General features: G+C 41.5%; 1 protein-coding gene across 1 annotated transcript in view; it reads left to right on the top strand.

Moving 5' to 3' along the window:
* The window catches only part of GRM3 (glutamate metabotropic receptor 3), a 104213-nt gene that overhangs the window by 62000 nt on the left and 14306 nt on the right, over window positions 1-27907 (top strand). Inside the window, exon 3 of the mRNA XM_068973100.1 lies at window positions 16951-18017. Coding sequence (XP_068829201.1) covers window positions 16951-18017 — 1067 coding nt within the window. The remainder of the gene's footprint in view (window positions 1-16950; window positions 18018-27907) is intronic.

The raw sequence follows: 27907 nt of genomic DNA, 5'->3' as shown, positions 1-27907 counted from the left end.
AAGACATGGTTTCTGCCTTCAAGACAACTAAATCAGTATGTGAAAATCACTAAGGTAGATGAACTCACTTACTATTTATGGAAGCACCATGAACAAACATATAAATAAGGCTGGGGAGACAAGACTCATGCTAAGGACAAACCATAGTTCAGAACACAGGTGCTGCTGTCATACAGGCCAGGGCTGGTTCTGAGATGTTCACCTACTAGTCTCATGACTCAGCTTCATTCACATTCACTTCTCTCACATGCAAATGTTCAATAAGGACCCACTTGACTTGGTTAAATTAAATGAGATGATATATGGAAAGCACAAGTGTAGCACTACTCAAGTAGATGCATACGTAGCAGTGTTCATAAATATAGCTTATAATTCCTCTCTTAGATGATTATAAGAAGGAACTTTTGAGAAGGTACTGCTGCTGCTGCTAAGTTGCTTCACTCATGTCCGACTCTGTGTAACCCCATAGACAGCAGCCCACCAGGCTCTCCTGTCCCTGGGACTCTCCAGGCAAGAACACTGGAGTGGGTTGCCATTTCCTTCTCCAATGCATGAAAGTGAAAAGTGAAAGTGAAGTCACTCAGTCATGTCCGACTCTTAGCGACCCCATGGATTGCAGCCCACCAGGCTCCTCCATCCATGGGATTTTCCAGGCAAGAGTACTGGAGTGGGTTGCCATTGCCTTCTCCATGAGAAGGTACTAAAGGGTATTTATTATCCAATAAGAGAAGGTGCATATACTGCCAAATGCCTCAATGGTCACAGAAACCTGCAGCCTTACTCACTTCCCAGCAGCACCTAAAATTCTAGAAACTAAATACAATTGGCAACCCACTCCAGTATCCGTGCCTGGGAAATCCCATGGACAGAGGACCCTGGCAGGCTACAGTCCCTGCAGCAACAAGAGTCAGATATGACAACCACCTCCATCTAACACAACAATTAATAAAAGAAGGTCTGACCCAGCAATGCTGTGTGAAGTGGATCGGCTTCTGGGACATGCACCTGCACACTTTGGACCATAAGCTTCTCTTCTGGGCACCACATCTCTCATCTTGTTGACCAGACCTCTGATGGGAACTGGGCTGTACAGTATCCCTCAGCCATCACAGTCACCCCCAAAACATCTGTCTCCAAGTTCATTGTTTTAAGACATATCTACCTGTAAGATATAGCCCTGCCAAGTCTGCTCCACCAGCTTCAACTACTTCACTAGAAAGAAGACTCCACTTTCTATGGCAGTTATCCCAGCCAGAGACACTTGATGCCATTTGCTGAATTCATTGGATGAAAATAAAAAAGAAAGCAATAGCCATCATTGTTTGCATGTCTTTATACATGTGTGTGGGAAGCAGTAAATCTAAGGGGAAAATAGCTTTTCATCTTTCCCCTTTATCCTGGCAACAAAATTTTTGAAAATTTCTTCTCTCTCAAATCATACATTATTAAGAGAGGCCTTGAAAAAAGAAAGGATTTTACATTCATTCCAATTGCTACCTTAATAATGTTCTTGCTTATTGCTTTTGCTTCAAATGAGTTATCATATACTACATTTAAGGACAATCATACACCCTAAAGCCAACCACAGAAATGCTCCAAGGACAATTTGGAACCTGTTTGAAGAAAAGTATTGAAAGCTGACCACTGTAGCAGCAGCAATCAGAGATGTAGGGGCCGAGTTGAAGTTAATACCAGGCTGCCCAGCAGGCCCGGGGTCACAAACACATCACAATGGCTATGATCAGCAACCAAAAAATGAACTCTCCTCCAAACTGCAATTTCTGCAGTGCAATTACTCAGAGGCATTTGATCCAAGATGCACCATGTTCTACCTCGTGAATGCCAAAATCACACATCATCGCTGCCTCCTTCCAAACCTGTCTGTCATTAGTTCTGAGTGGAAAGCACTCGCCACGATGAAAATAGTCAAAAACAAAATAGATTTAAAAACAACACACACAAACAACAAAACAAAACACACACACACACAAATCCCTTCCTACTCCACGCTCCACAGAAGGTGCTTTGAAGTCAAAATAAAATAGGATCTGCCAAGTTCTAGGAGAATGACAAAGACTCCCCACTATCCTTGAATATATTCTTCCCAGCCTTCCAAAATTCTCTGTTCCCAGATGATCATATTCGATCCCATTAAGACTGCAGACTTTTACAAAATGAACCGATTATCCAACTCTTGCAGTGATTTTAAATTTATACTCCAGTCTCTCTAACCAATAATCATGCCCTTGGGAGCAAGTTTTGATGTGGCTAATGTTTCTGGCTCATGACACATGGAAAGCATATAATTATTGTGGGAAAAAAAACTGGATACTCAAAATTCACACATCCAGTGCCAGTGCCTAGACACAGCTCTGAGTGAGGCTTGTCCTGCTGGGAGTAGACCAGACCTGCATTTAGGGCATGACAGGTGCACTAAAGAACCTGCCTGCCTATGCATGTAGATGTAAGAGACCCAGGTTTGGTCCCTGGGTCTGGAAGAATCCCTGGAGAAGGAAATGGCAACCCACTCCGGTATTCTTGCCTGGAGAATCCCATGGACAGAGGAGCCTGGAGGGCTGTAATCCATAGGGTCACATGATCCATAGGGTCACACAGTCGGACACACACTGAAGCAACTTAGCATGCAAAAGGTGCTCTCTGATTTCCATCAGGGTCTCAGCCCTGGTGCTTGCATGGAGAGGCGAGGAAGAATTACTTTATCTCAAAGTCATTATTCTAAAATAGATAACAGAAATTCATTAAAACCTTAAATTGGGCCTTCCCCAATTAACTCATCAGGTAGTATGTATTAAGTACCTTACACAAGCAGATAATCTACTTAACTTGCAAACATTTTTTAGTATTCAGATGAAAGCTTTGAAGTATTAACCCTAAATATATCAGGTTTCTTCAGAGTGTTATGACCATACTTATAGCATCATAATAATATACAGTGGGCTTCCCTGCTGGCTCAGTTGGTAAAAAAATCTTCCTGCAGTGCAGGAGGCCAGGTTCAATCCCTGGTTTGAGAAGATTCTCTGGAGGAGGAAATGGCAACCCATTCCAGTATCCCTGCCTCGGAAATCCTATGGGCAGAGGAGCCTGGCAGACTACAGTCCATGGAGTCGCAAGAGTTGGACACAACGTGGTGACTAAACCACCACCAATAATAGACTATAATAATATATAGTCTACCATGTATGTTTATAAGAATTTTATCAACTTATCATCTGATGCTTGGGGAGGTCCCTTGCTTTCTGCCTCGTATTATTCATTCTTTCTTTCTTCGTCTAGTTCCTTTATCCATTCCTCCAGCACAAAAATGGTAAATGCTAGCTACTAAGGTTGTAACAATTAATAAGACAAAATCCTTGCTATCAAACATGTTATAGGTTCTCCAAAAGAAAAGGACTGGGATAGGAAAGCAGAACCAGAGCAAACTTTCCGAAACAGAATTGCTTCCACCTTTCCAGGCTCTTCCCCCTTCAGCAGCACCCCCATGCCCATCTTCTGGCAAGAAATCCCTAGAAGTACAGAGAGACAAGGTCATGGGTTTTTCTTGCTCAGTTCCATAGCCAAAGTCATACCCTGAAGAAAAGGTCCAACATTTCTTCACTAGCTCTAGCTTTGTGTGTGTGTGTGTGTGTGTGTGTGTGTGTGTTGACATCCAAACCTAACAGAGGTATGCAGGCAAGGTCTAGGGTGTGGCGGGATGCAGTTATTTCATAAGCAATTTGCAAAATTGGAAACAAAGACAATATTACAGATAATATGCTCTATGGTAACAAGCTGAATGAAGAGGAAAGTTTTCTTAGCTATAAATAAACATATTATGTTCTAAACACTTAGGCGGTTTTAGTCTAATTTAGGTCAGTGAAGTCTGGAATCTAAAGAACTATGGTTCGTAGCTAGGGTTCCTGTAATGATTATTGGAACAGACCTAAGCCATTTAATGAAGACTCAGAGAACCAGCTGGCTGACAACATAGTGGCTGTACAATGGTAGACACTGATTCACTCTCTCATTCATTCATTTGTTAATTTAACAACCATTTTCCAACTACCTACCAGAGGACAGATGCTCTAATAATCAGAGAGTGATAGAACCTTTCAGTACACTATACACTATACTAAGCACTGTCAGTGTAATGGTCCCAGGAATTCTTTGGGTCACTGAAATACGAGTAAGTAACCAGTAAGTGATGAAACCCAGATTCCAATGTCGGCAGGCAGGCAGGCTCCAGTGAAAATTGATGCGTGACATAGTTCTGGGTCTCATGGGGCTCTCAGTCTAGACTGGGGTCCCAGAGCAAATAAACAATTTATTAACGATGAATCACTCTCTGCTACAGGTATACACGCGGGCTCTGGAACGCCAGAAGAGAGTTCATTTATGGTCAGGCATCATTGTTTACTTGCCTTCTCCACCAAAACACTTCCTTCAGTTACTTCCTCTCTCCTCGTTTTGAAAAGAAAATCAAATTTTGAAATCTTAAATTTTCTTCCTAAATAGTAGGATTATTTTTCCATCTCCCTTGGTATTTGTTGAGGTAGTTTCACCTGGCTTGAAAAAACTGTTTTTCAAGGGCCTATTCTGTATTAGTCATTATATGAGGGGTGGAAGTTCAAATACCCCACCAGGTATGGATTTGAACTGCAACTCCCATCAGCCATGGCTGTTTTTCAATAAAGGCCCAGGGTTATCTGGTCTTTCTGTGATTCAAGAGATGACAATAAATCTAAACTTTTCTCTCAGTATTTTAATAAAGCTAATTCAAGTGTTTTACAAATACTCTGGTGGCTCAGACAATGAAGAATCTGTCCTCAATGCAGGAGACCTGGGTTCGATCCCTGGGTCGGGAAGATCCCCTGGAGAATGGAATGGCAACCCACTCCAGTATTCTTCCCTGGAGAATTCCATGGACAGAGGAGTCTGGAGAACTACAGTCCATGGAGTTGCAAAGAGTCGGACATGACTGAGCAACTAACACTTTTACAAATGCAATAAAGGACAAATAAAACTATTTCTCAGGCTGATCTTAGCCTATGGATCCCAGATTACAATCTCAAAAGATAATAAAGTTGGCTTGTGCCACTGAGGGGCTCAAAACAAGGATAGTAATGGAAAATAGAGACAAAGATGATTTATACTAAGAGAAAGACGATGAATGCCGAAGAAAAGGAATGTTATACGTAGGCGTAGGCTCAGAGAGGAATTACACTTTCAACTGTGATTCAGCAAAGGGCAGCAAGTCAATGTGAGCAATTTCACAGGCATTTACAAGAAAGAGAGGGCATATGCAGCGCAGGGAAGGGGATGAGTTAAGCTGCAGGTGGGAAAGTGCAGGCTGCATCACGGGAAAGTGCAGGCTGCATCACAGCCAAGTGGAAGAGGATTGCTGGAGCTTCTTGTGCATTGTGAAGGGAGAAAGTGAAAGATACAAACAGTGAGATGGACTGGATTTTGCAGGACTGTGGAATTTAGCATGATACTTTATTCTGGAGGGTATAGTCCCAAGGATCACCAATACACAAGATGTTAGGCGTCCTTCAATGAAGTAAATGGAATAAAGTTTGGAAGTCCAAATCTTGGGGAAAGGCTGCATACCACATCAATCTCTGGATGATTCTCAAAACAGATTCACAAATTAGATGCTCTAAAAACTAAACCCTGTACAGTTAGGAACAAACTTTAAAGCAGTTACCTAGCTTCCACATACTGTAGGTGCTTTCAGAATATTAAGGTTGTATAGACAGATGGATAGACAGGAGTATGCTATATATTGTTGTTGTTGAGTCAGTAAGTCGTGTCCAATTCTTTTGCAACCCCATGGACCGTAGCCTGCCAGGCTGCTTTGTCCATGAGATTTCCCAGGCAAGAATCCTGGAGTGGGTAGCCATTCCCTTCTCCAGGGGATCTCCCCGACCCGAGGGCTGAACCCGCGTCTCCTACAATGGCAGGCAGACTCTTTACCATTGAACCACCAGGCTATAATAGGAGTGTGAACCAGTAAAATAAAGGGGGGCGGGGAGAGGAGAGAGACCGGATACAGAAAGTTACCTAGGAGGCTATTATAATAATCCATTGTAATAAAACAGTTTGGGATTGCTAGCACTCCCTGTGTGCCAGATATCCCATGAGGTGCTGTTCATATAAACATATTGTAATGAGAACTAAAGTTAGGGTAAGAGCAGTCCTCACTATTCACTTTCAGGAAAAAGTTGGATCAGCCAGTATTCACTGCTCCCCTCTCATCCTCTCAGCTTTTTCTATAATTTCTCCCTGTCCTTTTACTTCTAATACAAGTACTGCTGCTGCTAAGTCGCCTCAGTCTGTGTGACCCCATAGACGGCAGCCCACCAGGCTCCCCCATCCCTGGGATTCTCCAGGCAAGAACACTGGAGTGGGTTGCCATTTCCTTCTCCAATACAAGTACATGTGCCCTATAACTACAATTTGAAAGAAAACAAACATTAGACATTTGAATGCTGCCATTAAACCATTTTTCCACTCATTCCTCTTTTTACTGTTCCTTGAAGTAGGTCGTTAACAGTGCCAAATCCCTATTCTCCTTTTTCTCCTCCTGAGTTTTAGTACATAAGGATCAATAGCCAAGAGGAAACAAATTTCAATGTTTGTTTAAAAAAAATGAGCAAGGGCTTGGTCTCTTTCCCACCATTCTCGCCCTACAATACTGCTGTGATATTACAGGTAGGATATAAGGCAAAGGCCAGAAGTGGAAAAAAAGCTTTGGTTTCCTCCCTCTAAACAGCTGAATCTTTAGAGCAGATTCTAAGCCTACAAATCCAAACGTCTGTTTACATGAGGAGTGAATATCAGGACTTTATTCTCCCCATCTTCCAGGCAGGAAGAACAGAGAGCCTGGAGGAGGATCAGAGCTACTAGACAAATGTCAGCATGTCTGCATACTCTGCAGACTAGAGGTGCAAACATGGGCATGAAGATGGTCCAGGTCAGCCCTGAGAGGTTGGTGCCTCCATCAGTTGGCCATGGGAGGTAGAAGAGTACCTGCCTGTCTTTCTTAATCACTGTGATTCTAACAGGAAAAACGATCCATGAACATGAGACTCTGCCAATCACATCCACAGATTCTCTTCTGTGAAGGAGAAAGATAAGATGGAAAAAGAGGTAAAGTTAAGGAGCAGAAATCCCTCTTTCTTAGGCCAGAGGCCAAAACATGAAAGGCATTATTTTAGGAAAGCTGGACAAACCTTCTTTGCGCCAAATTCTTTCTCTACTGAGATATCGCATTCCATCATCAATAATGTATCCCTGATGATCTTTCACACTGTCCTCTAAGTATGATCTCTTTCACTGTGAACAGCCCTGAAAGGAGTAACCTAAACAGAATCTAGTACTTTGATGGGAATTACTTTTGCCTAGGGCTATGTGGAAAGCTGGGGTATTGGGAACAAGAAAGCATGCTGAGGAAAAAAGAAGATAAAAAGGAAGTCGATGAATCCCAAGAACAATTTGTGCCGCCTTCATTGTTACACATCTGCTCAGATGCTATCAGCAAATATGATCACGTTCCCACTGATTTCAAGGATGACTTTGGGTAAAGTCCTGATGTTAACAATGCCCAGTCCTCTGGTTTTGCAGCAAAAGCACCATCTGGGAAATGAGGGAATTTATGCAAGAAAATGATATATATATATATATATATGACTTTATAATAGATAAAATTAACTTGGTGATAGAATCCTAACATCTCTTAAGTAGAATGATTATATAAGTATGAGTGAGTGAGTGAAGTCGCTCATTCATGTCCGACTCTGCGACCCCATGGACTGTAGCCTACCAGGCTCCTCTGTCCATGGGATTTTCCAGGCAATAGTACTGGAGTGGATTGCCATTTCCTTCTCCAGGGGATCTTCCCAATCCAGGGATTGAACCTGGGTCTCCCGCATTGTAGACAGACGCTTTACCATCTGAGCCACCAGGGAAGTATAAGTATAAGTATATATATATATATGTGTATATATATAATGTTATATACATTATAGGTACTATGTCAGTATATATTGTCTAATTATATAATTGACATGTATGTGTGTGCTCAGTCATGTCCAGCTCTTCGTGACCCCATGGAATGTAGCCCACCAGATTCCTCTGTCCATGGAATTTTCCAGGCAAGAATACTGGAGTGGGTTGCCATTTCCTTCTCTGGGGGATCTTCCTGATCTGGTGATTGAACCCACATCTCTTGCATCTCTTGCATTGGCAGGCAGATTCTTTACCTCTGCGCCACCTGGGAAGCCCTATATAATTGATAATTACATACTAACATATTATATAATTATATAAGGGATATGATAGAGTTCTATCAGTAAGTTAATGTAACACAATTGGAGGAAGAGCGGAAGACTCATCTGATTCAAAACGATTCCTGAGGTTGATTAATTTCTAGGAATATTTTCTAAGAAGGAACAAAATAAATAGATTTATGATACCCTTTGCACTCTTATTTTTAGAATAATTCAAAATAGATTTTGTGCACAAATTGGGGTGAAAATGTAAAGCAATTACTTTCAATTTTGTCACCTTAGTTATTTCCAGCAGAACAGAAATCCTTTTGGGAAGATGCAGGTTTGGAATTTTTAACAGAGTGTGAAAGCGCCTGATGCTCTGACAAGGTCACTTAACATACAGGAGTTCATTGATGCAGTCCCTCTCAGTGAAGACCTGCTACGCTACAGTCATTTAGCAAAAACATGACAATGTAACAGCAGACCCACATACTGGGAGGAGAAGCAATTTATTTCCCCTGTATTCTCTTTGCACCACACCATACAGAGTGTCAAACGCATGTCCGGGCATGCATAAGGCAGGAGACTAGAAATTAATTTGCTTCCCTCATAGAAACCGCAGTCACCGCATGCTAAGCCGCCCTGCCTATCTGTGGATGTTCATCCATGAATGCTGAATAAGATTTCTGCTGTTTGGCTTTTCATATGAAATGGTATACTGTTTGCTTAAAAAGGGAAACTCATTTTATCAAGTATTCTTGCAACCATGATTATGTTCAGAATACTAGCTTTGCTACTATATTTTACATAAGTTTTCTTTTTTTTACCAGTTTTCACTGCTGACTTACTATCACCTCTCTGAAAGGGATTTTCTCAGTTTTCAACATCACATTTCACTCTCGTGCAGCATTTAGAATTGGAGCCCAGAAGGCCAAGTGACTGAAGGGCAGGACAATGGGAAACAGATGCCTTCTTTTTTTTTCTTTCTTAACAAAGTGATGGACATGTGTTTGTATCCAACTTTGTTTTGGGGAAGCATTTTTTTAAATCTGTGTGATTAAATTATTTAATTCATGTGGGGTAGTCACCTTTAAAAGCATGAGGACAGATTAAATTTATCCTCAGAATTCACAATTTTTTTTTTCATAAAATTGAACACCTCTGGTGAGTGTTGGAAAGTCACAGTGTTCTTGGGTGCTTAGATTTGTGCCAGAGATGTCACATTAAAAATGAAGAAAATTCCCACAGAGCCCCCACTGCTTGTTCTCCCCGACAGCTCTTCTCACTGTGATCTGCTCTAAAAGGGTCCCTGACACCCACCCCTGTGACACACAAGAGACTGCTGCCCTCCTACAAGGTGATTGACAGCCAGGAGACACCCAGCTGGGCTGACTGGTTTTTCCAAAATGGATAAAAGGAAAATCACAGAGATCTGTATGAAATGGGGTCTGCGGTAGAGGTGAGAGGATGTGGAGAGGGGACTGGGGGCAGGAAAGCTGTTGACGAATGTGAAAAGGCAAGGACTTTGAAGAACACTGAAAGGACTTTGTAAGCTGGAAATGACTGAAGGAAGGAAAAGGACTAGATAATTATAACACCCATTTTACAACACCAATAAAGAATTCCTCTGGAATGGATGTTTTCAATTTTTAAAGAGGTTTAAGATTATTAAACTATTTCTAAAACTCTAAACAGGTATTACCTTAGACCAGGATATCTCAGTCTGGGCACTGATGAAAGTTAGGGCTGGGAAATTATTTGTTGTGAGTTTGTGATCAGTGCCTTATGGACTGGTTAGTAGCACCCCAGGCTTCTCTCCACTAGATGCCAGTAGTAGCCACCAGCCTGAGGCATAACAACCAAAATATCTCCAGACATTGTCAAATATTTTCTGGGAGGAAATATTACTCCTGGCTGAGAACCACTGGCTGTTAACCATGGCTGTGTAATAATACAGTAAACTGGTAGACTCTGGGAGTTGGCGATGGACAGGGAGGCCTGGCATGCTGCAATTCATGGGGTCGCAAAGAGTCGGACACGACTGAGCGACTGAAATGAACTGAAACTATCAAAATACAAGTGCAGGCCCATTTCCTAAGACTGATGTTTAATCGGTCTCTGGTATGTGTTTGAAGTTCCTAGAATGATGATATTTGACCTACTAAGTCTAATCATCAGTTTAGGAAACAATCAGTGAATGCATACGGCATGCCAAGCATTGCCTTGGATGATGAGAGAGCAAAGATGAATGAGAGGCTAATGACCTAGTGAAGAGATGGACACACAGTGGAAACATTTCCGAGATGTACTCGATTTTCTTAATGTTAAATGTACAGGACACTGTACCAACACAGAGGAAGAACTGGTAGCCTGATGGCACAACATTTGAGATGTCACTCCATTTCCATCAGAACTGCTAAAATTCAAAAGCAGCAACATTCAGGAAGTAGAGCAACCAGAACTCACATACATAGTAGTTTTACTACTGTCAACATGTACATATATACACTGTACACACATACACACATCAGAAGTGCACACATGTATTGGAAAGTTCACAGCATCACGCAGGAGATGCTCTCAGTGTCTCCCCCAAATTCCCTTAGCACTCACTGTTCTCATACATGTCAGTCAGTTCAGTTCAGTTCAGTCGCTCAGTCGTGTCCGACTCTTTGCAACCCCATGAATTGCAGCATGCCAGGCTTCCCTGTCCATCACCAACTCCTGGAGCTCACTCAAACTCACATCCATCAGTTCTGTGATGCCATTTAGCCATCTCATCCTCTGTCATCCCCTTTTCCTCCTTCTCCCAATCCCTCCCAGCATCAGAGTCTTTTCCAATGAGTCAACTCTTCGCATGAGGTGGCCAAAGTACTGGAGTTTCAGCTTTAGCATCATTCCTTCCAAAGAACACCCAGGGCTGATCTCCGTCAGAATGGACTGGTTGGATCTCCTTGCAGTCCAAGGGACTCTCAAGAGTCTTCTCCAACACCACAGTTCAAATGCATCAATTCTTCAGTGCTCAGCTTTCTTCACAGTCCAACTCTCACATCCAAACATGACCACTGGAAAAACCATAGCCTTGACTAGATGGACCTTTGTTGGCAAAGTAATGTCTCTGCTTTTCAATATGCTACCTAGCGTGGTCATAACTTTTCTTCCAAGGAGTAAGCGTCTTTTAATTTCACGGCTGCAGTCACCATCTGCCGTCAAGGGCTTCCTGATAGACGCATCAGTGACCCTCTGCCAGGGAGCTTTCTCTGGCCACAGAGCCATGCTCTGTCTGTATCTAGAGCAGCTGAAGGGGCCTGGGCCAGCCATTAACCAATGACAAACAAGAGCTGTCCCATCCCAGCTAGTGAGTAGCTTTGGTATTCTGTTCCAACACCCATTCTGTAAAGACCCCAGGGAGAATGAGACCCATGGCTCTCATGCACACAGTCTTGTTTTGGATTCATTCCTGTGTATGTCTTATTTCTCCATTTCCCTGTCAACTCTCAAATCAACTATTTGAACCCAAATCTAGTCTTAAGGTTTACTGCTGGGATAAACCAGCTAAAGACATAGCATGATTCATATAAGCTGAAGACTTTAAAAAGAAGGGGGAAAAGGCATAACCATCAACAGCAGCCTGGCTAAGTAAATTGTGGCACAGCCATATAATAAAATATGAGGCATCAATAAAAGTAAGCCAACTATAGCTTCTTAATGTTACTTGAATGAATCTCACCAAACTTAATTTTGAGCAAAAGAGATTAGAATTAACATAACCCATAATTTATTACTATATTCATATCACACATAATATCAGGCAATCATTGTTCATGGTACTTAAAGATGATCATGGTACCTTTGGGAAGAAGCAAGGGTAGACAGGGATAGGAACAAGAGTACTGGCAATGTTCCATTTCCTAACATCCATAACATTACATAGGAGTATTCACTTTGTGGTAATCCTTATTTTTACCCCTTTTCTGTATATGTATTTCAATTAAAAGTTCTTAAAAATTTCATCATAGGGCATGTGAGAAAAGCAATAGATTGTGTAATGGAGATCAGGACTTGGGGAAGAGAGGGTAGAAAAAGATGTGGTAGTTATATTAGCTCAGGTTAAAAATGGCCCCTAACCAAGATTCAGGGGCCACCATGAACCTTCCAGCTAAAACCAAAAAAAAAAAAACAAACAAACAAGCAAAAGCAGACCCTGAGCCTTTCCCCTGAATTGGGGCTCATTAATTTCCACTCACTGCTATTTTCTCTGTGCCTTGCCTCCACACTCTTCATTCTTAGTCTAGGAAAACATTGTTCCTTTCTGAGCCTCCACCAGTGCTGAAAATTTCAGCCATAAGATGTAGATTCTAGATAGGGAAACAGGAAAATGTGTAATGAGACCTCAGACGTGTTAGCTGCGCTAACTTCTCAGGAGAACTGGAAAGGTCTTTATACTGTCTTAACACTAAAAAAATGCAATGTTCTTTCAATAGCTTTTCTAGAACACTCACTTTCCCTTGCACCTGAGGAACTTAGCCAGTATTTTTCCAGTATGAGACAGCACTTCAGACATCTAGATGGTGCTGAGCCTCAGCAACCACTATCAGGTGATAAATAACCATGGGAATGCATCGGCAATTGTGTTCCTAATCAGTAGATAAATTAATTACACGTAGCGAAGAGTTCATTTTTATTCTTTCCTGTCTTCCTGCTGCATGATGTTTGTAAGGATTCTGTTGGCTCCAGCCAGAGGATTTTGATTTCTTCACCTCTTGACCCCTAATAAGGTCTTTCAAGGGAAAAGCCATTTTCTGTCTTCTCACCTCGGTCTTTATTCCAATCCATCAAAATAGTTCACGGAAATTTCAGTGATGGCCTGGTTGTAAAATTGGAGCCATGTTGCTGCTGGTAGATCTTGCAATCTTTATTAGCATTTATGGACGTGAACCCAGGCAGTGGCAGTTATATTCCCATTATTAACAGCCTGTTAAGAGCCACATTACTGTCTTACCTTCATTGGACTTCTGTCTGAGAAGAAAAACTAAATAACTGACTTAATTTCCTCCTGCCATTGACCTGTGGTATTTGTAAGGTATCGACCTGCCTCATCTCTATGAAATGGACCCTAGAAGGGCAGGTCACCTTGGTATGAAACTTCCCGAATAAGTCCATTTGAAACTGGGATCAGAACTAACTGGATAATGAGCTAAACTGAGAAGTTAGTATGCCTGATTCGAGGCCAGATCAGGTTTCCTCTGAAACATGAAGACCTGATTTTGAGACACTAGCGCAGTGAAGTAGATTTTGGAGAAAGATTCTTAGTCTTTGTGGAAAAACAAAAACAAAACTCCACTATCTTTCCAATTCTTCCCAAAACCCTTTAGTTTTTCTCATGCTGTTACCACAACAGAGGTGATTTATCTTTCCATTGTGAATGATGCTTAGTTCCCTTGGGGAAATTCAACTCGAGAAATAGGAAACTCACTCTAAAGAACAGTACAGCTCATCTCCAGAGAACCATACTTCCGGATCTCTGGACTTGAACTATTTCCCAGGTGAGTCGTTTGACTTAGAAGCAACTCCGAGTGCATCAGGAAGGTGACAGGATCGATACTTGCACGCTGCTCTGTCACTTGAAGTCACTCCAGCAACACCTGAGAAAGAGCTAGGTTTTCCTATCCGCCTCCTCACTATCCAAGTCAGTCGTGTTTGGATCAGCATTCAGGTGCAGGAAGATTCTCCCTTGTGGAATATTTGACAGATACAGTTTACCTTTTTCTTCTAGGTTCCCCTTTCATTCTTTTTCCTTCTAGTATAGACCTAGCAAGGGCTTCCCAAGGGGTGCAGTGGTAAAGAATCCACCTGCTATTGCAGGCGACTCAAGAGATCCGAGTTCAATCTTAGGGTTGGGAAGATCCCCTAGAGGAGGAAATGGCAACCCACTCCAGTATTCTTGCCTGGAGAACCCCGTGGACAGAGGAGCCTGGCAGGCTACAGTCCATGGGGTTCTCCAGGCAAGACTCTCTCAGATCTCAAAGAGTCGGACATGACTGAGGGACTAACATACACACAGACACGGTAGCTCTTTATTCCAAACTACAGATCAGAGCACTTCTGCTGACTATGGGTTTGTTACATATTTAATGAGGCAGACTAAATAAGAGGAAAATTTATATGAAAAAATTCCACCAAATGACTGTTTACCACCCACTTACCAAGCACTTGTGATAATATTTGCAGCAGTATCATTTTCCTTATTTATTTACTTTGCAAGCTGTTCTGCCTGACCCGGCCCAATTATTCATTATACTTTTTATCTTAATAATTTATTTTTATAAAAATAATACATGTACATATTTTTCACATGACTTTGACAAAGCTCATAAGAAAGAGCAATAGTTTCTTGTCACCCTTTCCCAAGTCAGTTTGTCCAATAATTTGACTCTCTTGATACTGTCCTCCTTCTATTTTCTCTTTCTTTCTAAAATATCTGATTGAATGCTGAAATTCCATAGAATCTTCTCAAATCTTTGGTTTTTTTCTACTTTCCTTCTGAGCATTTTGGCCAAACTTTGAGAATTCTCTCAAATTTAACTTTTAATCCTTATACTGAATTTCTATTTTCTGCTCTCAATTCCAAAAGTTCATTCTTGCTCCCTGAATGTTCCTTTTTAAGAATAGACTGTAGCTGTTTCCTAGATGCAGCCTCTTTCCTTATCTCTCTGAGTTCATTGTTATTATAAAGTTTTCATCTTTTGCTCCTTGCATTGTCTCTATTGATGCCAAATTTCCTTTTCTGGTTGTTTGTCTTTCTCTTTCAGGTTGGAAGTTTACTCAAATATCTGGTGTTCCTTGATTGTTAATGTATATTTTCCTTTTTTATTATTGTATTTTGAATAGGTATTATAATATGCTTCAAAATGCAAAAATATAAATATAAAAGAATTCAGTAAAAATTTCCCACCCATCTTTGCCATGCATCTGCCCACTTCCCATCTCTTGCCATAGGTAACCACTATCCTTGGGCATCCTCCCAGAGCCTTTATGCACAAGAGCTGTTGAAGCCACATTTCCCAGCCATTCTTGAAGTTGAGTGTGACCCTGTAACTAATTTCTAGTCAATAAATGTGAACAGAAACACGCGCCACTTCCAGGTTTATACTTTAGGAGGCAGGTGCAACTGCTTCATACTCTTTTTCTCCTTCCGCTGGGTGGATGCTGATGGGAAGGAGACCCTAGGAATTGGTACAGCTTCAAGATGTAACGGACCCGAGTTCCTGAATCAGCGTGTGTAGGAGAGATACCCATGGACCAAGACCTTAGCCTGCTGCGTGAAGGAGACATAAACTTCCATTGTATTTGAACCCTTAAATAATCTGGGTCTATTCATCCACACAGGCAAGCCTACTCTAACTAATTAAATTTGTCTACACATCACAGAGACATCAGCCACATTCTCTACATTTAAGGAAAGAGTAAAAGTCAGCAGTGTGAAATAGTAGGCACAGAGTCAACCAGAGAAGGTGGCATAAAAACGGCAGCAGATGTTGGCAAGAGACATGATGAGCAGCAGCTGGAAGAGCGGAAGCAGACACGCCTAGACAGCTGCTGCTCTTCAGTTCAGTTCGGTTCAGTCGCCCAGTCGTGTCCGACTCTTTGCGACCCCATGAATCGCAGCACGCCAGGCCTCCCTGTCCATCACCAGCTCCTGGAGTTCACCCAAACTCATGTCCATCGAGTTGGTGGTGCCATCCAGCCATCTCATCCTCTGTCGTCCCCTTTTCTTCCTGCCCCCAATCCCTCCCAGCATCAGAGTCTTTTCCAATGAGTCAACTCTTCACATGAGGTGGCCAAAGTACTGGAGCTTCAGCTTCAGCATCATTCCTTCCAAAGAAATCCCCGGGGTGATCTCCTTCAGAATGGATTGGTTGGATCTCCTTGCAGTCCAAGGGACTCTCAAGAGTCTTCTCCAACACCACAGTTCAAAAGCATCAATTCTTCGGCAGTCAGCCTTCTTCACAGTCCAACTCTCACATCCATAGATGCTTGCAAATATGTAGTCAGAATCATTATCCTCCAAAATATGAAAATACTACAGTTGAAGGATTATGGATGAGTGTTTTTTTTTCCATCTGAATCATCTAAACTGTTTAAAAGAAAAATACCATCCATTTATGGTGAAAATATTTTTTCTTGACTTTGAAGGAGAAAAAGAAATCTTCCTTTTAATTATATGCTTCCATGAAAATATTTAATTTCTATGCATTCAATAAATAATACAGATATGATTCAAAGTTTTGTCCATTCCTATTTGGAGTTTTTCAAGAAATGAATATTTATATACCACATAGATTATGACTGCATGTTTGCCATTCCCCAGTTCCCCAGTTCCCCAGTTACATAATCAGCTCCTTTGAAGGCAGACACTATATTGTACTCGAGGATTGTCACTGGCACTTGGCACATAGGAGGCACTCAGGAATGTTAAGTGAATGAATTTATGAATGCTTGAGTATTCCAGCAGCTTTTAATATGTAAATTCAATGGTAATTGATAAATTATCTCAGCCTTGGAATCTTATTCCCTGTTATTTCAGTTTTGCTAAGTGTATGATATAAAGTCATTGACTGATCATACTTAAGACACCTAAACAGTGTTCTTTTCTTTTTCTTTTACTTACACATCACAGCTCCATTCATCGCAAATAAAGGTGTAGATAGCATTGTCAAGTTTGACACTTTTGGAGATGGCATGGGACGATACAACGTGTTCAACTTCCAGTATGTGGGTGGCAAGTATTCCTACCTGAAGGTTGGTCATTGGTCAGAAACCTTATCACTAGATGTTGACTCTATCCACTGGTCCCGGAACTCAATGCCCACTTCCCAGTGCAGCGACCCTTGTGCACCCAATGAAATGAAGAATATGCAACCAGGGGATGTCTGCTGCTGGATCTGCATCCCCTGCGAGCCCTACGAATACCTGGCTGATGAGTTTACCTGTATGGATTGCGGCCTTGGGCAGTGGCCCACTGCAGACCTATCTGGCTGCTTTGACCTTCCTGAGGACTACATCAAGTGGGAAGATGCCTGGGCCATTGGTCCAGTCACCATCGCCTGCCTGGGTTTTATGTGCACATGCGTAGTTGTGACTGTTTTTATCAAGCACAACAACACACCCTTGGTCAAAGCATCAGGCCGGGAGCTCTGCTACATCCTGTTGTTTGGGGTGGGCCTGTCCTATTGCATGACGTTCTTCTTCATTTCCAAGCCGTCACCAGTCATCTGCGCGTTGCGTCGACTGGGGCTGGGGACCTCCTTCGCTGTCTGTTACTCAGCCCTGCTGACCAAGACAAACTGCATTGCCCGCATCTTCGATGGGGTAAAGAATGGCGCTCAGAGGCCAAAATTCATCAGCCCGAGTTCTCAGGTTTTCATCTGCCTGGGTCTGATACTGGTGCAGATTGTGGTCGTGTCTGTGTGGCTCATCCTGGAGGCTCCAGGCACCAGGCGGCACACCCTTCCAGAGAAGCGGGAAACAGTCATCCTAAAATGCAACGTCAAAGATTCCAGCATGTTGATCTCACTTACCTACGACGTAGTCCTGGTCATCTTGTGCACTGTGTATGCCTTCAAAACGCGGAAGTGCCCAGAAAATTTCAACGAGGCCAAGTTCATTGGTTTTACCATGTACACCACGTGCATCATCTGGTTGGCCTTCCTCCCTATATTTTATGTGACATCAAGTGACTACAGAGTAAGTCTTGGAATGGTTTCTCCTTTTCCTTCTTCCTGTATCCTTCTACTGTTTTGTTATGTAGAATTTACAATAGACTCTCTTTATCTCAGCAATCAGGTAGCTAAATAACAAATGCTATGGTGAACTGCCATGTTGCATATGGAAATTAATTCACTGTGTTTTAAAAGCAGTTAATTTGTGCTTACTATGTGGAAAACATTGTGCTAGGCACAGAGAGGAAGATACATGTATACAGCATGGTCATTCAAACAATTTATAATCTGGTGGGAGAAAAGTATAATACACACACACCTTTAAAACTTTTAATTAAATTTAGAAAATGAATGACGAGCGAATAAGACTTACACCACTAGAAATCTAATGAGAATACTTTAAATTAGACACAAGAGGCCCGGGCTACCATCGATCGATCTGTAAGTTAAAACAGACTTGCAATATTAAGCCAGGATCACTTTAAAGACCTAAAAACTCTCACTTGAGTTTCAGATAAGCATCATTATTACTCTAAAATGGGTTAAAATACAGTGTTTACTTATTGTACTTTTCCTAAACTTTAGTTCCTGTAGGCATGGTATATATATGTAAAACTTGAATTAGTTAAAATTTTTACTGTCTATATTCAGGCAATCAGTGATATGTAGTTCAAAGTTCTGGGCGTCAATATAATTATCATCTTTTCTAAAAGAAACTGATTCATCATTCCATCAAAACTTCTCAAATTGTTGAAGTGATCCATCAGTTGCTCTTGCATTTAAAATTGTAATTTTAGTATCTTCCAATGAGTGAGTATGAGTGAGTATAGGAATTTTTCCCTCTTAAAGCAGTCGGTTTTTATTTTCTATATTTCTTAAGTTATCATAAAGTTTTCCAGAGGCATTATGGTTTCCTTGTTACACTGTGATTTCACCAAATAAAGTGCCTCTGTAGGTTAGAATAGTCTCCAAAACTTTTGTTTATCAGCAGTTCCTGTGTTGCCAAGCTCTTGAATATCGCAGCTCAAAAATAAGACAAAGCTATTTACAGCAACAGATCAAGAGACCGGCAAAGCTTAGTGTGTCTAGTCTATTAAATTATCCACCAGCATATGACTCAAAGCTCTGGACGACCACAAAGGAAGAACAAGAAAAATGAAGACTATATACTCAGTGTTGGGGTGACCGTCAGGCTTTCTGAGACTATCTATAAACATTTTTGAAAATCTGTCAAAGGAAAAAACATCAGAACCAAATCAGAGGTCAGAACTAAAATCAAAGGCCAGATTATATGCACCACAAGTTTTGAGTGTGGGGATTAAATGGAGAACTACAGTTCATGTATTTTAATACCCCCAATTCTATCTTTTATTTTTCAGTACACATCACCCTCTTAAAGACCTGTAAGGATTTTTTTTCCAGTTCTTAGGTAGCCATCTTTAGTAGATAGGACTACTAGTATTGGGACTGCAAAATGGTTATTCCACTGTTAATTATTTCAGCCTCAACATATGATTTGAAACTGTTCTTTCTCAGAAAAGCCAATTTTAAAAAATAGCAGAAAATACTACTTAGAATGAAATTTAATTTCATTGAATGAACTAGCATTTATTTCTAAAAATGACTTCCCCCCCTTTAACATGATAGCAGTATCATGATTAAATGAAATTAGCTGAAGCCCCAAAGTTTCACCACATGACAGGTTACTAGAGAAATGCAGCAGAGAGTGTGAAATGCAGTGAAGTTGAGTGTTTGAGGTGTGTGCTAATTAAGGCAACAAAGCATACAGAGATCATCTGGGGTCTCACTTATCCTTGCAATAATGCCAACCCTAAGTTTACAAGAGAACTGAGAAGGTACACCAGAGCCTCCAACACAGTGGTTCTCATTTCAACTGCACATTGAATCAACTGGGTAGCTTTGAAAAGCTACTGATACCTGGGGCAGAGCCCCAGAAATTCTGATTTAATTGGCCTGATCTGTGGCCTGAACTTCAGGATTTGTCAAAGCTCCCCAAGTGACTCTCACTTACAGCCACGATTAAAAATCACTGCTCTAATGAATCACATGCTCTTCTCATCTCATAGATAGCTTTAGTGTGGCCTGCATTGTTCTGAAATTCTTTGAAATATCTGTCACAGTTAGAAAACTGAGAAATTTTATATAGCTATCCAGATTCTTGGCTCCTCTTAACAAAGTGAAACATGTGAACCCTAATTCCTACATGCAACAATTAGCTGGTTGAGTAGTGTTCATGTATCTAGACAGAACTCTCACTCCTATTGCCCACAATGCCCACCAACCCCTGAATTCTTACACTTGGTTTCCTTCATGTATGAAGTATTTGAACTCGGGCCCCTTGTTTTAGACTGAGATTTTAAATTTCTCAGAGGTAAACCATGTGGCTCAGATAGAATCAGCAGCACTAGAAAAGTACCCATTAATCTAAGAACCGGCATTAGAAATCTGGACATCAGTCAACAAGGCTTATGACTCAGTACTTTGCCACCCACTGGGAGTTACGCATAAATATAAAGTACCATTCCAGTCTTCAAAAAGCTTATACTCCAGTTGGGAAAAAATAACAAGAATGAATGTATCCAAGACTAATGCAGAATAGTTTATAATTAAATTACTGATACAAACTCTTAAATGCCTATTTGTTTCAAAAAAAGAGTTCGATCAGTAAGAGCTTGGTCTTTCCAGGAATACTCCTGCTGAAAAAGGTGAGATTTCACCCTGGACCTTCGTTGGAAAGTGCAATTAAGGTAGTTAGAGAATATAAGGCTTACAGGGAATATTCTTGAAGCAAAATAGAAATGAACCAAGAAAATATGGTAATATTGGTTGTTCTCAAATGGAAGGTAAGGTAAGAAACTCACGGGAACTGGCAATTTGGTCAGATTATACCAGGTAAAAGAATTCATTTAAATAATGTTTAAGGGCTTTGAGGTCTTGTGATTTTTTTTTTTTAAATTTTTTCTTGTTTTCTTTTGGTTGGTTGTTCACTTGGGCAAAAAAGTAACATAATTAAGGTAAGAGGGAAAGAAAGGAACTGACTCTACCTGTTCGACCTCCAAGACCTTACTCTGCTAAATGCTTTGCATACTTGAGCTCACTCATTCTCATTAGCACCCTGGAAAGCAAATTTCATTATCCATTGGAAAGATGAGTAAACAGACTCAGAGGATAATTAACGTCCCAGGTGGCACAGTTAAGAAATAGTAGGACAAGATTTTTGGATCCAAATCCGTGCCTTTCATGCTATACCACAAACTTATCTGTTCTTAATAGGAGGAATACACTTGTAGGAGTAAAGCCAAAACAAGCAAGGCTAATTGATGCTATAAGAGGCATCAAGACAAAGCAAGCAAAAACTTGGGTAAGAATCCAAAACTGTGAAGAATCTTAGAGGCATACCCAGACCATCTCCTTTATTGCAACATAACCGTCCTGGATAGTGTAAAGAAACAAACACTGAGCCATCAGGGATTCAATACATAGTGTACATGGTGTAAATAAAAAATTAGGCCATGTTTGGGTGGAAAGTTTTCCATAAAAAATTAAAATGGTAATTACTAAGTATTTTGTTCAGTCATGTTTTCCAAAAGTATTTGAGCCTTTATCATGGGCCTTGGAGATGCAGCAATTAATATAGACCAGCCCCTCCTTTTTTATAACTTATAGTCTAGTAGGGAACAAGAGGAGATAGAGATGGAGAGTGAGTAATGAACAAATGAAAATTTGGGATAACTCATGCAGGGGTGAGTGCTATGATGGAAGGGAGAGGGGGTATGCTACTTCCCAAACTTTAAGGTGTATACACCTGGGAATCTTGCTAAACATTTTGATTCAGTGAGAAGGGATGAGGCCCAAGATTCTGGATTTCTAGCAAGCTCTTAAGTGATGGAGATGCTGCTGGGCAAAGGACTGTACTTCAGGTTTCAAGGTGCTAGATTCTTTTCTGGGGTAGGGATAGGCAAAGCACTTAATCTAGGCAGAGACTTGGGGGTGACTTTAGAATTTTTTTTACAAGGTTTAAGTACTTGCAAAGAAATTTCAGTGTTCCCATGCTGAATATTTGAAGACTTAAAGAAATGTATCACATCTCGTTCTTTCAAAAAAAAATCTTTGCCACCCCTCCTAGTACCCATTTCATAATACTCTACTGAAAGATGGAAAAGCCAGACAGGGGAATTCCGCACACTAAACAGATGAAACAGTAAGCACAAATGCCTCTAGGCAAAAATGTCATAGCAAAGAAAGGTGTATCTGGCTACAGTTTAATGAGCAGATGGAAGTGTGATTTTATATGAGAGGTAGGCAGGGCGTGGGGGGCTAGACCACATAGGATTTCATAGCACATAGCAAAAATTTAGATTTTGTTCTATATGGAAAAAGAAACCACTGAAATTCACTTTTAAGCAGAACAGTTTAGTGATCTCACATTTTAGAAAAAAAAATTCAATCCGCTGAAGACACTATACGACAGAAAGGCAAAAGCAGGAGAGGAGAGAGTGGTTAGGTATTGTGGTAGGTGTTCTGGTTGGAGCTGATGGTGTCTGGAGCCAAGGGTGGGATGTCAGTGATGGAGACAGAACATGTCAGGAACTGTGAAGGGTTTTTAAACCATCGTGCAGTCTAACAGGTGAGTCCACCACAGTTTCAGGGATGCTGACAGAAGACAAGAGATTCCTGATTCAGAGACAAAGGACTTTATCACCCACAGCCACCACTGTAGCCAGAACCTCAGCATTTGTGTAGGCTTCCCAATTTCCACCAGGCAATGCAGAGTGGGCTGGTGATGCTTGCATACACAGTCATCAGGACAAGATCAGTGTTACTGACCTTTCACCTTCTCTTCGAATCTGTCACAGCCCAGCACTGTTACTGATCTTATCCTTTTTTTAAAAGGTGGGTATTGTGTTCATCGTAGGCTTTTAGCAAGAAGTGCCTCACTTGTCTCATTCTGATCCCAGCCCTAACTTCTCCCTAACAGGTCTGGGTAGGATGGTGACTTGGTTGTCTGTAAATAACAGAGCATAAATACTTGAGTTCTTACCTCCCCAAAGTTTCCCAGCATACTGGGTCTGATGTATACAGTTGGCAGCTACCCTTGGGGATGGGGAGACTTTCATCCAATCCTTCCTGTCTTCTTAAGGTAGCTGCAGTCAGGATGGAGAGTAAGGGAAGAACCAGGTAGAAGGCAAATCTGCATGCCAAGAAGGAAAGCACCTTTGCTCTGTGTTTCAAACATGTAGAGCTATGCATGGTTCAACTGAATGAAGATCCGATGTTTCTGAGCACCCAAAACCTTGAACTGAATGGCAAGATCATCATTATTATCACTGTTCAACTTTGGAGACCCCTTGACTCAGGAGGCCAGAGCCAGGTAGCTATCTGCCTAGGGCATATTGCTTGTGTATTTCAGCTTACTTGGCACTGACTCACATAGACAGCAACATTTTTAAAGGCATCCATCTCAACTCAGGTCGTTTGCTATCTCAACACGATGACATCGCTTAGTGTCTTGCCTGGTTTTAGCATAGAGCTCAGCAAGTGTTCCAGCACTGCAGCTGACTGTAAGAATCTCTCTAGATTTCCTCACATCAGTTTCTCATTCTTTGGTGTAGCTCTTTTGTCAGCATTTTAAACCCAATGCAGGTCAGTAAAAGCCCAAACACTAGTCAGTGCCTCATCTATGGTCTTCCAAAGCATTATTCTGTTTCAGGGAAATCTCATAGAAAGGACCAAAGCTTCTTTTCTGCAGCCAGGTTTCCAGTGTAAAAAAAGCTGAGACCTTTGTCACCTTGGAATGGATCTAAGTTTGGCAAGAGAGACCACAGCAGGGGATGAGCCATAAGGGGCTCAGCTGTTGCCATTCCTCCTTCACAAGCACCAGTCACCTGCCTCCCTCATCTTCCAGGGGAGGCAGGCAAAGTCCCAATGATTCACCTGGTCTCTGCAAGGTTCCTCTTTTCATGGTCAATGTAGTCACATGTCCCTGCATCTTTTATGTGGAAAAGAGTGTAACTTTCTGCCCATCAGGGATCCAAATCAGAATAGGCAGGAAATCCACCCCATGCCCAGAGGCGAGTCAGCAACGATTTCAGTACTGGTCCAGCAGCTCTATCTAAACCCACTTCCTGTTACTCAGCCTGCGACCCCATCTCTCAAATCTTCTTCATTGATGGCAATAAAGTGGAGCACTATTTATTGCTTGGATGACCACATAACTTGGTCAACCTGTTTACTACAGATTCTCTGGACTTCTCTCGAGGCCTGTTAATCAGCCCACATTTCCTCTTTGAGAAAACCTTTCCAATCTCACTGTCACAGCTGTCTAAGACCATAAAGTCTAGATTTTACTCAACTTATTCTAACTTACCATGCTACCCTGCCAGTTTTGTAGACACTGACAAAAAGGACTTTGTAACTCAAAGCAATAGCAGTAGCTGGAAGTTTAGCACTGGCTCTGGTTCCCTGAGCCCTACTTTCTGCAGACTAGGCAAAGGGGACTGTAACCACCGCATAGTCAGTGGTGGCATAAGCCGGAGGAACTGTGAGATTAGGAAACCTGAGTCTTCTCAAATGGATGATATGCTGGTCCCTTGTTTCACAGACACTATCTCCATCTCTTAAGGCTCTTTGCAATAAAAATCCCTTAAAAAGAAAATCTGGAACAAAAGCAGTCAGAGCCACTGCTTGAAAGATATAGAAGCCCAAGAGGTCATAGAGGATTATCTTCCAAAAGAACAAATACAACTTGCTATTGGACTGGAAGTGTGGGTGTAAGGGAAGTGGACAAACTGAGGATGGCTCTCAGGTTGGGGGCTGCACAGTTGGGTGGCATTTGGTGTCACTTAAATGGAGACACTGGAGGAAAGGATCAAGTCTGCTTACAGATTCATTCTGATTTGCCCACTACATAGCCACAACGATACGCCAAGACAGCAGCTGAGTGCATAGGTTTGGAAGCCCAGAGGATAAGCTGGAACTAGTACTACATATGTGAATATCGTCCACACAGGAAGTACTTATACCCTGGAACTCAGTGAGATGGTGAAGGGAAGAGTGTCCCAAACTGACTTCTGAGACACTCCAGCACTTAGAGCTCAGGGAGGAACAAGTTAGCAAAGGTAACTCGGATGAGGAACTGTCAGTGAGGGAAGGATGTATCCAGGAAGTGGTTAACCATGTCAGGTGTTGCTAGGAGCTTGAGGAAGATGAAAACAGAGCAGCATGAACTGGGAACGTTCAAAGATGCAGGACAAATAATTATATGTAAGTGCAGACTTTTTATAGTGTGATTTATAGAAGGAATTGGGCAACTGAAACTATGAGGCTGATACTTGGATTTTTTTTAAAAGTACCTTTTAATTTTGCAGCATAAACTGTGACCAAAATGCACCTTTAGTTTTGCCTCCCATTCTTCCCTTAGTAGTGAGTGAGAGTAATCACCCCCCAGGCCTGGATGGAAATCCCAGTGGATAGAACAAACACACAGGGTGTTCACCATGTAAGGCACCATGGGACAGAAAAGCAGGTGACAATGCTCAAGAGGTCCACGACTTTGTGCGCCCTTGGGTAACATAAGGTCCTACAATAACTTTCAGTGGGAAATAGTCTATTAGGAAATTCAAAAGCCTTGCCCATGTAATTATCAAAACCATATCATGACTTAACATTCAATCTTATTTTCTCCTGCAGTCTGGCCTGCCTTCGAGCTGTACCAGTCGGTTTCCCCTTTCTCCCAGCTCATAGTCCCCAGTCCACCAGGTGCTTTCCCCTCGGCTCTGGTTAAAGAGCAATAAGGAAGCAGTAGGACAGTTCTTATGGAACAGAGGGCTTTATGATCTTTGAGTCCCCAGCGGCTAAAGACACATCTTTGGGATAATCTGGAAGATGATTAAAGGATGTTTTCATGCGATTATCAGAAATTTCCTGTTTTTTTTTTTTTTTCTTGCAGGTCCTTGAGTGAGTTGGCTGGCAATTTTCTACTCTAAGTTGTCACACTTAGGCCCAAAACATCCAGCTGTTCCCCCTCCAGCCTCCTTCCCATCCTGGGAAAGACTCCAGGCCCCTCCACATGGGCCTTAGATTCCCCCCGATGGTTCTCTATCCCATGGCTCATCTTGTCCAGCATCCCACTCACATAGCCTCTGCTTTGATAAATTCTTAAAAGGCTATTTCAACACATTCACAACTCTTCTTGCTGTGGTACAAAAGTAACTGGCCATTTCTCACCTAGGAATCAGGCTCCCAGTCAGAGCATCTTCCCTCCACAGAAAAAGCGTCAAACCTTCTGTGAATGGCCACACCAATGCCCTTCTCTCTAGTGAGGAGATGGGTACAATCCCCCTATAGTAGAGAGGATGTGGAATTCACAGTACAACTTTGTGCAAGCTCTTCTCACAAAAGCCTTCCTCCTCCTCTCCTTTTAATGTCTTAAAATGTGTGATGAGTTTTAAATTTATAGAAGTGTTTTTAGAAAAGGTTTAGAAAATGTGCACATTTGAACCTGTCTCACCCTCATGGGATAACTGATCACTCTCAAACTGGCACCACAGTCAGATCTGACACAGGAAGAACACGGTTTTAATAACATGTTTTATATATCTATGTAAAAAAATTGGGCTAGTAATGGACTTGCTATGAATAACATAGTTATGATGATCAAGGCTTTTCCATCATGGAATTAGATAGTAGACTTTTCTGAGAAGTTAAAGGAGCCTGAAATCGGGGACCAAGGTGGAGAGCACTGGAGTGGTTAGGGGAGCAGGAGCTTTAAGACAGTGAGGAGAGATTTGCTTTCAGCAATTAAAGTAAAACCAGATTCTAAAGAGTTATGAAACACATGTAACCTGATTTTTAAAAAATCAGAAACAGGAAGAAATCTTCTAAAACTATGTGGCTCTTCTAGTTAATTGTTCAGTCTTCAGTTTTCCTTGATTATACAAGAAGGTCAGACACTTTGGGGCATGAGAAATTATTGCTATCTGGTAATAGCATCGCCTGAAGAAAAAGGAAAAAGAACTCTAAAATGACTCGAGGATTTACCATAGCTACTCTGAGTAGAAACTGATAGAAGAAATAATTAATTGCCATTTTTCATACTAAGAGTGATTAAATATGTAGCATCTAATTTGGGATTTTCCAGAAAAATCTATGGGAGCTGAAGCCAGGACAAATGAGACGATCAGAGAAGATGAAGAGTGGCGGCGAGAGAATAAAAAGAGGAGATGGTAAAACCTAGTTCTGAGGTTTGCTTTCCGGGGAAGCAAAGGGATAAAGGGGAAATTCTTTCTTTGAAAGAAAGGGAAAACAAAGATGGACTAGTGAGTATCTGATGTATCAAAATTCCAGAGAGATGCTAATGAAATGCTTAAGAGTAGGTACCTAGAAGAAAATTGCCAGTGTCCCTCACTGTTGAGTAGGGAAATCGAGAGCAGATAGGCAGCCCTCCCAGCATGAAAGACAGAAAGAAACATGAAACAGGATCAAATTTGTTCTTGATATAGTAAACCTTAAACAAGCCAAGTTGATTAGCTCGAGCCATCAGACTTGGGGCCACTCCGTCACTCAGCGCTGACATTCCACTACTTAAGATTCTGACTTCAGCGGCTCTGCAGAAGTGCCTTTTACACAGACATAACGAAGAAAACGAACAAAAAGAGAAAGTCCATGGGAAGTCTTGGCAAGCCTTGAACACCCATCACAAAGAGTGTTTGGTTACAAATCCTCAGCAATGGTTCCCTGTGGATCCCAGGCTCAGCAGATTCAACATAATTGCTGTTTTGGTTTGGCTAGAATAAGGACAGAACTGTAGAGAATCTGGTTTTTTCAGTTTGCTCTTTTTTTTTTTTAGCATTCTCTTGAGTTGACCACTGTATTGAATTTATAGTCAAGATACTT

The sequence above is a fragment of the Capricornis sumatraensis genome, chromosome 5 (assembly GCF_032405125.1).
Source record: "Capricornis sumatraensis isolate serow.1 chromosome 5, serow.2, whole genome shotgun sequence".
Taxonomy (NCBI): Eukaryota; Metazoa; Chordata; class Mammalia; order Artiodactyla; family Bovidae; genus Capricornis; species Capricornis sumatraensis.
The sequence above is the reverse complement of the archived record's forward strand: the minus strand, read 5'-3'. Positions and strand labels throughout refer to the sequence as shown.